The sequence below is a fragment of the Schistocerca piceifrons genome, chromosome 4 (assembly GCF_021461385.2).
Source record: "Schistocerca piceifrons isolate TAMUIC-IGC-003096 chromosome 4, iqSchPice1.1, whole genome shotgun sequence".
Taxonomy (NCBI): Eukaryota; Metazoa; Arthropoda; class Insecta; order Orthoptera; family Acrididae; genus Schistocerca; species Schistocerca piceifrons.
The window spans coordinates 391023741-391038752 of NC_060141.1; the positions used below are offsets into that span (position 1 = coordinate 391023741).

The window sequence follows — 15012 nt, forward strand, 5'->3', positions numbered from 1 at the left end:
TTCACTCATTTTACTCTGTCTGATTCATTATGGTTAACTGATGTTAGGTTTGGTGTTAAATTAATAAATCTATTTTGACATGTGTTGACTTCCACTTTTTATTCACTAACCAGTACAATGAGCAGACAGGTAGAGATGCAATTGGAAAACCATTGTCACATATTATTGCACAATTATTTATGGAAGGCTTCGAGCAACGTGCCTTCGAGTCGGTGGCTTTGAAACCTATGTGTTTTTTTCAGATATGTAGATGATACTTTTGTTGTTTGGCAGTGAGAACTTGAATGCCTTTTTATAACATCTGAATTCAATCCACCTGAATATTCATTTCATGATGGAGGTGGAAAAGTATTGCTGCCTTATCTTCCTTGATGTGTTAGTCAGGAGGAACACTGATGGTACATTGAGACACGCTGTTTATAGGAAGCCTACTCACACTGACTTGTATCTACAGGCTGATAGCTGTCAGCACCCATCTCAACGTCAAGGGATACTTCGTATCTTGGTTCAAAGGGTCCATGTCATTTCAAACCCTGAGAGTCTGCCAGTTGAATTAATTCATATTGAGGTCACCTTCCATCAGAATGGCTATACTGAAAGACAGATGAGACATGTTGTGCTAGTGACCGACTGTACACCAGCTGAGCAATGGTAATGAGTTGGTAACAAGGTCTACAGCCTTTCTTCCTTGCGCAGGGAGCATCTCCAAAAATATTGGTCGTATTTTGCAGAAATATGATGTGAAATGTATTTTCTGACCTCAATCTAAGATTAGGTCCTTTTAGGTCCCATTAAGGACAATCTCAGTTTGTGGTGGATGTCTATCGTATTCCTTGCAGTTGTGGCAAAGGCCCAGAGTTTGAGTCTCGGTGTGGCACACAGTTTTAATCTGCCAGGAAGTTTCATGTTTACAGTATTTGTGGACTGATGACTTCAGCAATGAAGTATATACTAATTTTAATGTCTTACTCTGAAACAAAACATGTGTTTTTTGATCTGGAGGTAAGACTGAAGTTACCAAAGGGTTTGTATTTACCTCCATAGCATTTTATCATCTTCATTATCAAAGGCCTTAATAAAATCAATGACACCACATGGTTTTTCCTGTTTTCCTCTATGGAAACTTAGTTACTGTAGTGAAGTTATTTGTCAAGTACTAGCTGATCAGGCTAGGGCACAAGATAGCATGTACGTTGCTGCCATTAATGTGTAATAAATAAAAGATGCAGCAAATACACTGACACACACACACACACACACACACACACACACACACACACCATTATATAATGAAAAAAGAACTACTAAATACACAAATAAAACGAACTACCTTGTAAACAAATAAATATAATGAAAAATATTGTAAAAATCTGAAATTTGTATCATATTCTTCAAAATTCCATTACAGACACAAGATGATACATAAAATTTTAAAATCTCTCTCTTCATTGGTTAAAATAGAGATCAAGTCTCACTTGGCCAAAAATTGCTCATTTCTCATGGTATTACTCTGCCACATGAGCTGGCAATGTGCTCAGGGCAGTGACCTATTCTTCTTTGTCAAACCACAAATTTTCATCTGTGTGACTCATTCTCCGACAGAGATGACTTTTCTCGTTAACAGCTATGCAATAACTTCCAAGAGGATGATGTATAGTAAATCATTCTTTTCACAGCCATAATGTTAGCCATCTAGTCTCCATCGATCTCCATGCAACCTGAAAATCCTTTCCTTGCTATTATAGTGCACAACAGGTGTTTTGGATGATCTGCGCCATTCTGTCTGCAAGATATTTCTTTGTGAATGGTTTAGAGAAAACTTTTGCACTTATCAAATTTCACGAGCACCAGTGTACGATGTCTAGATACCACATCTTAAAAACATTGCTAGTGGAAACTGCTGAGTGATAGATAATGTCCCATTTTCACAGACCCATCAATGGAATTATCTGTAAAGTTTCAGTGCTCATCTGAGACTACATAAAAATGTTGCTATGAAACCTACTGTGTTTGATCTCGTGATAGATTCATACACCACACCAGTTTGTCTACAGCACTGCATCTGACCAAGCAACACTTAGATGCCACTTCAGTTCATCCATAGCCCTGTCAGCCAGAGGGTGCAGTGGGTAAGTGCTACTCTGCACTTGCACATTGCTTATGACCACCACAGTGCTGTTGTCCACATCAGGGGCATGGTGTACCTCTGTTTTCTGGACTTTGACTTGGATCCTACAGTTTTGTGCTTCTATGTGTCTGAGCAGTTGGACACACAGTGTTTTGTGCCTTAGCAAGTTTAATTAACTGATTTTATCTGTTTTTGTGTGTTTGATGCAATGAAACTGATAATGCCTGTTACTTCAAAATCAAATCTGGTGTGTGTGTTTTTTTCTGTACTACATTACATTTTGAAATTTAGTAGGTTTCATTATCAGCTGAGAGGGATCAGTGGAAGGTATTTTTTAATGGGGTAAACTAGTCCTTGTATGCACATCCACTTAATGGTTAAGAGCAGTTCCCTAGGCTTTGCATAACAACTTGGCACGGTGCTTTTTCTTTCATATATTCATTCAGGCTCCTGTCTCCCCTAAAGGGCAAACTCAGCTAATTTTGTAGTACGGCTAATTTCGCAGTACCACACATATCCTTTCACCATGGAATTGTATGAACTGATTTTAAGTACGAACATTGCACCACACATGGCAGCACCTATCAGCAGTGTGTGGTCGAGAAACCAGCTACCGGAGCGTATTCTTGTGGCTGCGGTAGAATTTTTTCCAGTGTGGTTGAGAATATTTTCAGTGTAGCATGTGTTCAGTGACAAATTTCTGTTTTTTTAATCGATACTGCTGATATAATCTGAAGTGTAAGTATAAGACTTTTATTGATGGATTCTTCACTGTTCTCTGTTTAATTTAAGGTCCTGTTCACCATTCTGACACCAACAGTTTGCTCGTAATTCACTTTTGCTGGTACTGAAGTTCTTAATGAGTTTGGTGCTGCTGGCGGGCACATAAAGAAGTTTGAGGAGCGCATGAATAAAATAAAAGAACATATTTTACATGATGTTATGCCAAATTAAAGTGCTTTTGTGATTTGAATGCAATACTGACTGGGAAGGGAGTGAGACAGGGTTGTAGCCTCTCCCCGATGTTATTCAATCTGTATATTGAGCAAGCAGTAAAGAAAACAAAAGAAAAATTCAGAATAGGTATTAAAATCCATGGAGAAGAAATAAAAACTTTGAGTTTCGCCAACGACATTGTAATTATATCAGAGACAGCAAAGGGCTTGGAAGAGCAGTTGAACGGAATGGACAGTGCATTGAAAGGAGGATATAAGATGAACATCAACAAAAGCAAAATGAGGATAATGGAATGTAGTCGTATTAAGTCGGGTGATGCTGAGGGAATTAGATTAGGAAATGAGACACTTCAAGTAGTAAAGGAGTTTTGCTATTTGGGAAGCAAAATAACTGATGATGGTCGAAGTAGAGAGGACATAAAATGTAGACTGGTAATGGCAAGGAAAGCGTTTCTGAAGAAGAGAAATTTGTTAACATCGAGTATAGATTTAAATGTGAGGAAGTCGTTTCTGAAAGTATTTGTATGGAGTGTAGCCATGTATGGAAGTGAAACATGGACGATAAATAGTTTGGACAAGAAGAGAATAGAAGCTTTCGAAATGTGGTGCTACAGAAGAATGCTGAAGATTAGATGGGTAGATCACATAACTAATGATGAAGTATTGAATAGAATTGGGGAGAAGAGGAGTATGTGGCACAACTTGACAAAAAGAAGGGACCAGTTAGTAGGACATATTCTGAGGCATCAAGGGATCACAAATTTAGCATTGGAGGGCAGTGTGGAGGGTAAAAATCATAGAGGGAGACCAAGAGATGAATACACTAAGCAGATTCAGAAGGATGTGGGTTGCAGTAAGTACTGGGAGATGAAGAAGCTTGCACAGGATAGGGTAGCATGGAGAGCTGCATCAAACCAGTCTCAGGACTGAAGACCACAACAACAACAACAACAACAACAACAACTGACATTCGTAAAGGAAGGCTTAAGGTATTTGTCAATTTAATTTGTTACAGATGTCTAAACCTAGAGGCAAATGTGGAAAACAGTACTGCAGGAAGGATTTGGAAGAAGCTGTACAGTGTTAAAGAATGGCTGGTCAGTTTATAGATCCAGTAAAGATTGTGGCATACCCTACACCACCCTAAAGGATAGACTAAGAGTTTGTGCCGATCCTGCGGACTGTGCTCTTGTGAAAAAGGGATGTCCCTTCCTTTTTAACAAACTGGGTTTCATATTGTTGGTAAATGATATGCGGTATTATGCTAACAAATTAGCATCAAAGAGACCTCACGGGGACCCATTTGGGGAAGAAAGAGACAACGCAGGCTGGGACTAGTGGAGTTCACTTAAGAAATGATACGGCTTAAGTTTACATCAGCCAGAAAATCTATCATATCGCAGGGCCACAGCTTCGAATCGTTCTAATTTGAAAGATTTTTATGATGTTCTAAGTACTGTGTATGAGAAAACAGGGCTCAGGACGAAGCCAAATCTAATTTGGAATCTACATTAAATGGGATTTTCAATGGTGAACAAGCTGAGCAAAATGTGTCCACCAGCAGACAACAGCTGAATAGTGGGAGACCACGACAATTGTGATTGCTGCCAATGCTATGGGACAAGCAGTGCTTTCTACGTTTATTTTCAAGGGGATTTGTGTCACCAATAGCTTGAAGGAAAATGCTCCTCTACTGAGCCAGGTAGCAGTGTCATAAAATGGCTGGATAAATTCAGAAATTTTCTTGGAGTTCTTGAGGCTTCATTCACCACAATCCTCCTGTTCTGTTAATGACGGACTCACATTCTAGCCATCTCTCTCCATAAGCTCTAAAATTCAGACAAGAAAATGGCACTATTTTTGTTACCTTTTCATCACACACCACTCAGATCTTACAGCTGTGTGATATGTCTATGTTTGCTCCTCTAAAAATGTCTTGGAAAAGGAATGTGAGAGACTTAATGAAAGCTTGTTGTTACAAGCCTACAAGCATGGATTTTTACCATTTATTCGAGAAGTCCATGGACAAAATTGTAACTCCAGCCACCATCAAGAGTGTTTTTTCCAAAACTAATTTTTCCCATGAATAGAGATGCCATTCTAGGTGTCTGAATGTTTCCCACATTCATGAGACCTACAATGTTGGACAAGTCTACCTGAAAGAAAACTAGATGGATGCGTATCAGCAGAGCAAAAAGGAGCTGTTGTTAATGTACCATCTGAGATGGAAGAGTCAATAGACCAAACTGAAAATATCCAGGAGGAAATTAACGTGCCTCTCCCAAAATCCATAAAATCATGGAGAAAGAGGAAACATGCAGCTACTTCACCCAGAGTTATTGCTGATGAAGGCATGTTGGTTGCAATAGGCCTAAAGACCCCTTAAGAAAGGGAAGCAGACAGAGAAAATTCCAAATCAAAGGGGAATGTGCCAGCAGAGAGGCAACAAGGAAAAGTGAGCACCTCAAAAAGCTAGAATGGGAAAACAGCAAGCGTGTGCATAAGTAGTTCCTTCAACAAGATGGTGTATGCCTGTACAGAGAATATTAATAAGAAATATAGGAAAGGATGACAACATTTGTTTGTCGTGTGGTGGGAATTACGAAAATGACAATGATTGCTAAAAGTGGATTTGTTATTTGAAGTGAGAGTGCTAGTTTCATCTGTCTTACCAAAGAATGAAGGCGTAGCATGCTCAGTTCACATGCCTTCTGTGCACTGAGGCTGATTATGATTAACTTGAATCACATTTCCGATTTTAAGAACTAACTGCAACTAAATTTCTGATTTTAAGATTTTGTATGACTGCAGTAATTAATTTTATTTATTTTATTATTCATTTTTATGATAAAGTATGTAATTAATTAATTATATTACCATTGATTACATTATTTATAATAATTTAGTAATAGTAAATACAGTAAATGTTAAGTGTATTATGTATTTGATTACATTAAATCATGTTTCGATGACACAAAAGTATTTTTTTAGAGTCATAACTGCTACTGCGAAATTATCCAAGTAGTGTTGTGAAATTGCCTGAGTTCTTATTAATACAGTAAATTAGCACTATTTTAAAAAAGCTTTTTTTGTATCTGAAATTTAATTTTCAATATTTAACATTTATACCAACGAATTATACCACTTTTACTTATCATTTAATTCAAAAATTAAATATTACAGGCAAAAAACTTTAATACTGCATAATTAGCCAAGTTTGTCCTACAATGATCTCCAAATGGATGGAGTAGAAGGCATTTATGTAGAATGGATGGGTAGAACCTACCACATCACATTCCAATACTAATAAGCCAAAATTTAAAAAGTTCTATAAAATATGTTAGTGTCTTCCACCAAACCACTTTAAGATGTTTAGACCTTTAAGAACTCATGGGTTTATGGAATTCAAGCCGATGTGAATATGAAGAAATTGTCTCTATATTCTACCATCTACACACTTCTCATAGTATTTGTACAATGCAGGAAGGAATGAAGTGGGTCTGTAATATGTAAACAAAACACAAGTTTTATCTACTCAATTAAATCTGTAGCTGAAACTACGGTCCAGATGAAATTTTAGTTCATTTTTGCTTATGAATCAAGTAAAAAACATCACATCTGATATGGACTGGATACTAAAACAAAAGAATAGTTCAGCATGAAACAAAAATTGTGGGAAGCAAGGACAGATGGGGACAGAATACCAGAAAAATAAGATTTTCATCGTGTGGGTTCCATTAGGAATCGTTGTGCTCAGTGACCATGAAATGATTATAACCAGGGATGAACACAACAAACAATTGGATATCAGCCTGTATTTTATTACAGATCTAGCTAGATTTCAGCAACAACAAAGCCGACATCAGTACTAAGGTTCGATTCGATTCCTATGTTTTTCTTTTAGCATTGACAATGGTATACTGCAGCTGAAATATAGCTAGATCTTCAACAAAATACAGATTGATATATGACTGTTTGCTGTGTTCATCCCTGATTATAAAATGGGGTTTTCTAGCTGTCACAGACAGATTTAGAAGGAAAAAAAAAGGATCATGTGAAATTGTTCCACACACAATCAGCCACACAAAACACACAAAATTGTATCAGAAAGCTTAGTCTGAACAAGAAGATATTTTACAATCATAAATAATTACCATCCTCAAAATTAATTTCTTCCTGTGTTCCATTGTCATGTTCTGAAACAGTTGAGAGATCTGGGAATCCTCCTGGAATGAAAGGGAAGTTACTTGAATCACCCTTCACCGATTCAGTTGGTGCTGGAGCACGTCGGAAAGACAGGGAATTCCTTGCACTTGACCCCGTGTCTTCAACAGAGACTTCCCTAAATTGAAGAAGACGTCCAGTGGTTGGATCTCTCTCCACCTATAACAAAAACATAAAAGTAACACAAATTAAACTTGAAACAAATAATAACAATGTTAGATTTATAAACTTCCTGCAAAGATAGAAAACAGGAAAGATAAAGGGTATGTAGTATAGTTTCTCAAAGGAATAAAAACTTGTGACTCATCAAGCTTTCCCAGGGATCTGTTCAATATATGGTCCTCAGGAATGCCAGTGTATCAGGTTGTGTACCTCTCATGTGTTCCTTCTAGGCATCTACTCAGTATCATCAAGGTATGCCTGGTAATTACTGTATGCACGCAGCAGTTGTTACTTACCAGCAGCCACTACATGACAGTGTTGACAAGATGCCTTGGGGAAAATATTGTGGGATGTAAACAACGTAATGTGGTGACAGACTTGAGTGATGTATGTTGAAAGAAAAAGTGTTTCAAATTCAAAAAGCAAAGTATACAAGAAACAGATTGGAAGTAACAATAGGCTGGCAACTCAGATTCAGATACTAGACTGCTATTAAAAGTAACTAACTTCTTCTTCCGATTTTAGGCTATCAGCCTGTTCTGACCTCAGTTTTCCTGCCAGTTCTTCATGGGCCAACCAACATTTCGTCTTCTGGTAGAAAGATATTTAAGAGCAAGCTTCGGAATTCTGTTGTCCTCCCTTCTAAAATGTGATTTTTCCCAATTTCTATCATTTTGGGAAATTCTATCATTCAATGAGAATACACTTAATTGCTGGCTTACTATTTATTATATTTTTGTCTATTAGGGATTATCTTTCAATAATTTGTTTTATTCAACCAAATCTCGATTCGGTACACTAATGTTGACAAATCATAATTTTAGAAAATTTAAGTTCAAGTCTCTTCTCTCACATTACCCTTTCATGTTTGCAGAATTGTTTCACACATGTATTGAAACAGATGAAACTTTTTCTTCACTTCAATATCATTGTTAAAAGATAAATCACAACCCAGATAAGTGAAAGATGAAACTTGTTCCATTGGTTGATGTGTATTTTCCTTGCCACAACATAACTTTTGCTTTTGTCCTATATACCAAAATTATATCTTTTAGAAATGATATTTTGTGCACATAATGTTTTCTGAAGCTCATCCTCATAATCCTGTATGATGAACTGATTATCTGCAAAAAGAATAGTATTTATGTATTTAGTGTTATTTAAGTACACTCCAGGTGCACATATTCCATACAGTTACTAATTCTGTAACCTTGGTATACTCTTCGATTAATCAGAATTTCTTCTATTAACTTATGCCGGATGTAAACAATTTTTGTCTTTGCATGTGTTGTGTACAACTTCATATACAATGGTAAGGAAAGGTGGGTTGCACAGTAGTGCAGCAACTGTTGTTGTAGGAAAGCTGAACAGGCACTGAAATGCTTAGCGAACAAGATAACACAGTACAGAAGATTTACTTAACTTACATTTCCCATGTGTACAGAGTGTCATTGCAATGAATGCAGCAAGAAACAGTGTCGAGCTTTCAATGTCAACAAGGAAGAGCCTCTCTGAACTAAAGTACGAACAATGGTGGTAGAGCTACAATTGGCAGCATCTGCATAGCATCACATAACGAAGAGACTCCAAGTGTGAATGGGCTACGTGGCCGCCGCCAGTTGTCCTATATTGCGGTGACAGAGGGTGCTAGTAGGTCCAGAGCCACAGGAGGCACCATTGGGTTTGCCGGATTCTGCACAACCACTATCACCACTTGACAGAAACTTGCAACTCCATTGCCAACTGTGACACCTGTGGGGTGGTACTGATGTGTGAGATACCATGTCATACATATCTTGGATAACATGATTCAAGTGTTTAGGTTGTCCATTTTTTCATTATGTTTCAGAATTGCTATCTGCTATACCATTGGGCCCGGTGGTCTAGCAATGAGGCATGTGACATGAAACCCAAAAGCTGCAAGATCAAAACCCAGTCGGACCACAGACTGTTTTTACTCTGCCTCTCAATGACACATGGTTTGGATTCCAAGTTCAACTGTTGGTCACCTACCCCACTTGGATAACTGGATTGGTTAGGGACAAACAAGTTGCTGAACTGACGTCCAATTGAAAGACCTGCCTGGCCACACGAAATCACCGCCGCCACCACCACCACCGTCACAACCACCATCACCACCACAACCATCAAAAGCTTTTATGGAATTTATTAAGACAAAGTGGGTTTTTACGTAAAATTCTCTTCTGCTCTTCGAGATCTGTTTGAAGCCAAATGAATTACAAAAAGGATAGATTGCTACTTACCATGCTGATAAGACACTGATTTGAAGATAGGAACAACAAAAGACTGCTATACATTTGAGTTTTCACCCAAAAGGCCTTCTTCTGAGGTACAAAACACACCCACACACTTAAGCAAGCACAACTCACATGCCTCTGGCTGCTGAAGCCAGACTGCGTACAGCAACTGCAGTTGATGGGAAAGCAGTCTGGGGGTGGTGATGGCAAGAAGGAGGCTGGGGCAGGGAGATGGAGGGATAGCAGGTAGGGATGCGGGACGGAGAGCAGGGTAGGGGTGGGGAAAAGTGTAGCATTGCTTGTGAGTGCATGCACGGATGTGGTGGTGATAGGGTAAGCCTACTGGGTGCAGTCAACAGGTTACGGAAGGAAGGGCAGTGGCAAAGAAGAGTCGTAGAGAAGGGGGAGAAAAGACTAGTTGGTGCATTGAAGGAGTAGAAGGCTGTATAGTATTGGAGTTGGAGCAGGGAAAGGGATAGGTAGGTGAAGGAGAGGGACTAGCAAATGTTAAGGTAAGGGAGATGGGTAGGAGGAAAGGGGCGGGGGGGAGGGGGGGAGAAGGAGGTGACAGGAAGGGAAGATACGCTGCAGGGAGAGCTCCCTGTGTGGTTCAGAATAGCTGGTGTGGGTAGGAAGAATCCAGATGGTGCAGGCTCTGAGACAGTCATTGAAGAGAAGCACATTATGTCGTGCAGCACTTTCAGAAAATGGGTGGTCCAGATGTCTCTTGGCCACAATTTTTTGGTGGCCATTCATGCGGACAAACAGCTTGTTGAATAACATGCCCTTGTAGAAAGCAGCACAGTAGTTGCAGCTTAGTTTTTAGATCACATGTCTGATTTCACAGGTGGCCCTGCCTCTAGTCAGATAAGAGAGGCTTGTAACTGGACTGAAGCAGATAGCAGTGGGAGGACATATGAGACAGGTCTCACATCTAGGTCTACTGCAGGAATATGAGTCATGAGGCATGGGGTTGGGAGTAGGGTAGGAGTAGAGCTGGACGAAGGTATTACATAGGTTTGGTTTGTGGCAGAATACCACAGTGGGTGGGGCTAAAGGATAATGGGTAGAATATTCCTCATTTCAGGGCATAATGAGAGGTAGGTGAAAGCCTGGAGGAGAATGCAATTCAGTTGCTCCAGTCCTGGGTTGTACTGAGTCATGAGCAGAGTGCTCCTCTGTGGCTGGATGGTGAGTATGTAGGTGGTGGTAGATGACTGGAGGGATAAGGAATGGAAGATTTGTTTCAGTACAATGTTGGGTGGGTAATTTTGGACTGTGAAGGCCTCAGTGAGACCCTTGGTATATTTGAAGACGGACAGTTCATCACTACAGATGTGACACCCATGGGTGGCTGGACTTCTGGTATGGAATGGGTGGCAGCTGTAGTGTGTACTATGTAAGAGGTATACTTAAATAGACTTTTTATGTGTGCAAAATTCAGTTTTCTCTTAGAAAGCCCATCAATCATAAACAGTACCTTCGCCCACATTAAAAAATGGCTCCAATATTGTCTAGTTGCCTATGGATCAATCCCTTGATGGAGATCTTATTAAGGCCTTCACAGGGAGGCACTACCCTCCAACTAACATCCACAAATGTCCCTTAAAGTCTCAACAACCACTTTCAACCAACTGTGAAAGAGCCCCTTCCTGCACTGCCTCTTGTATATGGACATGAACAGCAAACAACTGTACACCTGAAAGAACAGTCACTGTCAAACTGAGGTACACAGTAAAGTTAACTGCCTACTAGCAGAACACACTACTGAGTACAATGTGCTATACTTCTGTGGCTGACTCCTCTCCCCAACATCAGCTTATCTGATCTACACAATATGGGAATTGTCTTTTATAACAGGGAGTATTTCAATTTTTTTGTACTTATGAGGTACTCTGGTATGTTTGTAATAGCAAGGGTAAAAGTCATGATTGGACCCCCTCCCCCCTTCCATTTTCCAGTACAGTGTGGAGTCGTTATGGACTAAAGTTGGATAATGCTCTGCTAATTTGCTTCGAGGAATGGAATATGAGGGAAAAATTAAGTTAGAATTTATAAAAATACTTGTTTTTATAACAGAGAGAAATATCTTGAATAACTAAATCACTAACTAATACTTGTATTTCCTTCACTTCATTTGAATCATGCTGTTCTCACTGCAAATTTTATATGTTGTTTGTAGTCTCCTTTCACTCTAAATGATGTGATAAATTTGTTTTTCAAAGTGTTCTGCACATATGTCAGATCATTATTTATTTGTTCAGAGACCATAAATAAGACCACTGAATTAGTACATTGATCAATTTTTTTTATACATTGTAAAATGTTAATTTGTACATGTGGGCTGTGTATATGCTTTACAGTATTACGAAAATTTCTGTATCATGTGAGTGATGCAAGGGATAATAATGAACTAAACTAAATTAAAATTAGGCTCCCTGCCGGTCAATTTATTACCGTAATCTTTATGTGGCTTTCACATTCGTTGGCTTCGCCAACTCACAATCAAGCAGTCACCTTTAGGTCAAAGATAGACCTCGGGCTGCACTACAGATCAATCTGTCACCAAAACCAACATTTGGGGGTGGGAGTGACGGATGCTGCTGCACACTCTGGGTAAAGAAACTTACAAAACTGCTGGAAGAATATAATTAGTACCTTGAGAGTGGTACCGATGGGGGACAAGTCGTAATGGTACAACGAACGTGGATTCGAAACTCTTGGCCAAAAATCTTGAGCATTGCGGTAGTCATGTATGGGTAATCTGTCAGGGCACAACAGATACTCCTGCAGCTGCTTGGTGACATCTGGAAGCACCGGAGGTGGCCCGAAAGGCAGCTGGAATTAAGCAAGAATTTATGAACCACCGTAAATTACTTTCTTGAACTGAATATAATACGAACATAAACTTAAGTTTCTACTTTTCTCATTCTTACATGCAGCCACAAGACAGATGACATTAAATATAAAGTACAATACTTCGGGAATACTTTATTTTTTTGCAAAGCATATACGCATGCATAATATTTAAAATTAATCATGTTCGTAAAAAATCTGAAGTGTTGCTTGCTACGTTATTTACCGAAACTTCCGGTTCAGCTACCATTGCAAGCACCAAATCTAACGAGTAGTTAGAAACTGAGTTATGTAGTTCAAAAAGAAGTACTACAACGTTTCTACGTAACAATCAACTATTTATTTTTTTCAGTTCATCATTTCTGCTGTTTTAATAGCTCCACATCGCTCGCCGGTGAAACACATGTCTATAACAGCTGTGTCAGAGATATTCTGGTTGCGGACTGAGAAGGCGTATCGATACTTTTACGAAATCGTTATCGCACTGTGACAGCGCTTCGTATTGCTTGTTCACGTAATTTTAAAAAATCAATGCATGTATTCTGAAACAATATTCAACGACAGAAGAATATTTAAGAACGTTTTACGAAACGCGTGCGCCTTTTTTTCAATGAAATGGTCATTTACATACATCGTTTTGGCGGTGATCTCTAGTTTCGTGTTTGATCAATAGCAGCGTTGCCTGGTATTCATCGTCGCATACTTAAACGAGTACAGTGTTTTGACCAGACAGCAATATCACGCTGTAAATCACGTTATTCCAGGCATATTGATAAAGAACTAACATCATCTTCGAAAACGAAGAGAGCGTCAAAGGACAAATTTGCGTTGTTTCGAATCACGTAAATTTGTTACGAAGGTACGCTACAAACGGGAAATGAATGCTATACGTTAAGTTCCGCACGTAGAACCTATCGGTTTTCCTAGAGTTCACATAAATACACGCTTTAAACTAATGATTTAATGCAGCCGAAACTTTCACTTTCCTTCTTCTTTTTGGTGATTTAGAAACATAACAAAATACTTCACATACAAATACCTACGCATGACGCCAATTACATTCTGCTATTAATTTTTTTTGTAGGCGTTGATCTTGTTTTCACTTTTCGTGTTTTCCTTCATCGCACACCGCACTGTAGTCTCTTTTCATTCTCATGAGCAGGAAGCATCAAGCTTTGTCGAACAAGAGAAAACATGCTGACTGTGGGAGTTCCAGTTGGTCTTGCTGCGGTGCTGGAAGGCTTGGCGAAAGAAGTTCTCCGTAAACAACCCAGAGACATTTATTGGTTCGCTGCTGAACATTTTGAACAACTTTTGCGTATACGAGACGCAGCGTCAGTTGGAAGTCCAGGTAGACCTAGTAATGAGACAACCTAAACTCTTTGACAGTATATCGTTAAGCTAAGTTAGACTTTGATCAAATAGCAATTATGAGATAAGATTTATAACTGCTAAAGAGGTACAGAAACATAATCAAGGACCAAGCGTAAATGTCGCTTAAAAATCTCTAGCGAGGTAGTCATACACAATTATCTACAGCCACGTAGATTGCGTTCGCTAGATGTGTGGAAAGCAGATATGAGCCGATCATTTGTTAATGTGTACACGAATGTTTCCGTGAGATGCATTTCGCTCCCTTATGTTGTTTCGTAGCTGTATGGTGGAGGATCCATTACTCACCCATAGGGCACTCAGATACTCAGTTTTGCTGTGTGCGACGATGCACTGCCGTGACGTTTTTTTTTTTCGGCGCTTTAAAGAACTTTTGCGGAAATTTACGGTAAACTTTACGTTAGTTAAATATATAACTAAATATACACGACGTATCTGAGCCATGAAATGTTGTTCGTTAATGCTGTGTTGAAAATTAGGCTTAGAATACTAATTTAGAAAATAAGATAGTTATACACTTGCTCACATACCTTACATAATGCTATCAGTTATTTTGTGCTGCTAATTTTATATGTATCATACGTTATATAGTTTCTCTTATGCAAACAACAGAACCTTTCTATTAATCGATTTTTCATTAATTCAGGCGAAAATCACTATCATATTGCGTTGTTAGCATGTTACTTACTATTTCTGATGCTCTAGTTATGTTTCCCATTGTTTTATACGTGCTAATACATTGTTCATATGAACATAATATAATGCTAGCAGAGGACCTTTTTTCGCTGACGAAATGAGGTTATTTACAGGATGAAATTATACCAAGAAGTTTGTGGCTTTCTGTTTCATTTCAAGGCCGAACGCAGTTTTGGGGCGAATGACCCCGTGTGCTTGGCAGACATAACAATCAATAACAGATACGAGAGCAACACTGAAAATTTTTAGAAAATCAAACAAAGATTAGTTTTTAAAACTTTAAGCGATCTTATCGCTTTTTAAAATATTCCCCTATAACTTCGTTACAGTTTTGCATTTC

The 15012-nt window shown here is 38.7% G+C and overlaps 1 protein-coding gene across 1 annotated transcript in view; it reads right to left on the bottom strand.

The window, feature by feature from the left end:
• The window catches only part of LOC124795279 (helicase SKI2W), a 150118-nt gene extending 137120 nt beyond the window's left edge, over positions 1-12998 (bottom strand). Inside the window, exons 1-3 of the mRNA XM_047259224.1 lie at positions 12811-12998; positions 12387-12566; positions 7239-7467 (exon numbers count right to left, since the gene is read on the bottom strand). Of these exons, the coding sequence (XP_047115180.1) occupies positions 7239-7467; positions 12387-12566; positions 12811-12834 (433 nt within the window). The 5' untranslated portion in view covers positions 12835-12998. The remainder of the gene's footprint in view (positions 1-7238; positions 7468-12386; positions 12567-12810) is intronic.
• Positions 12999-15012: the final 2014 nt, after the last annotated feature.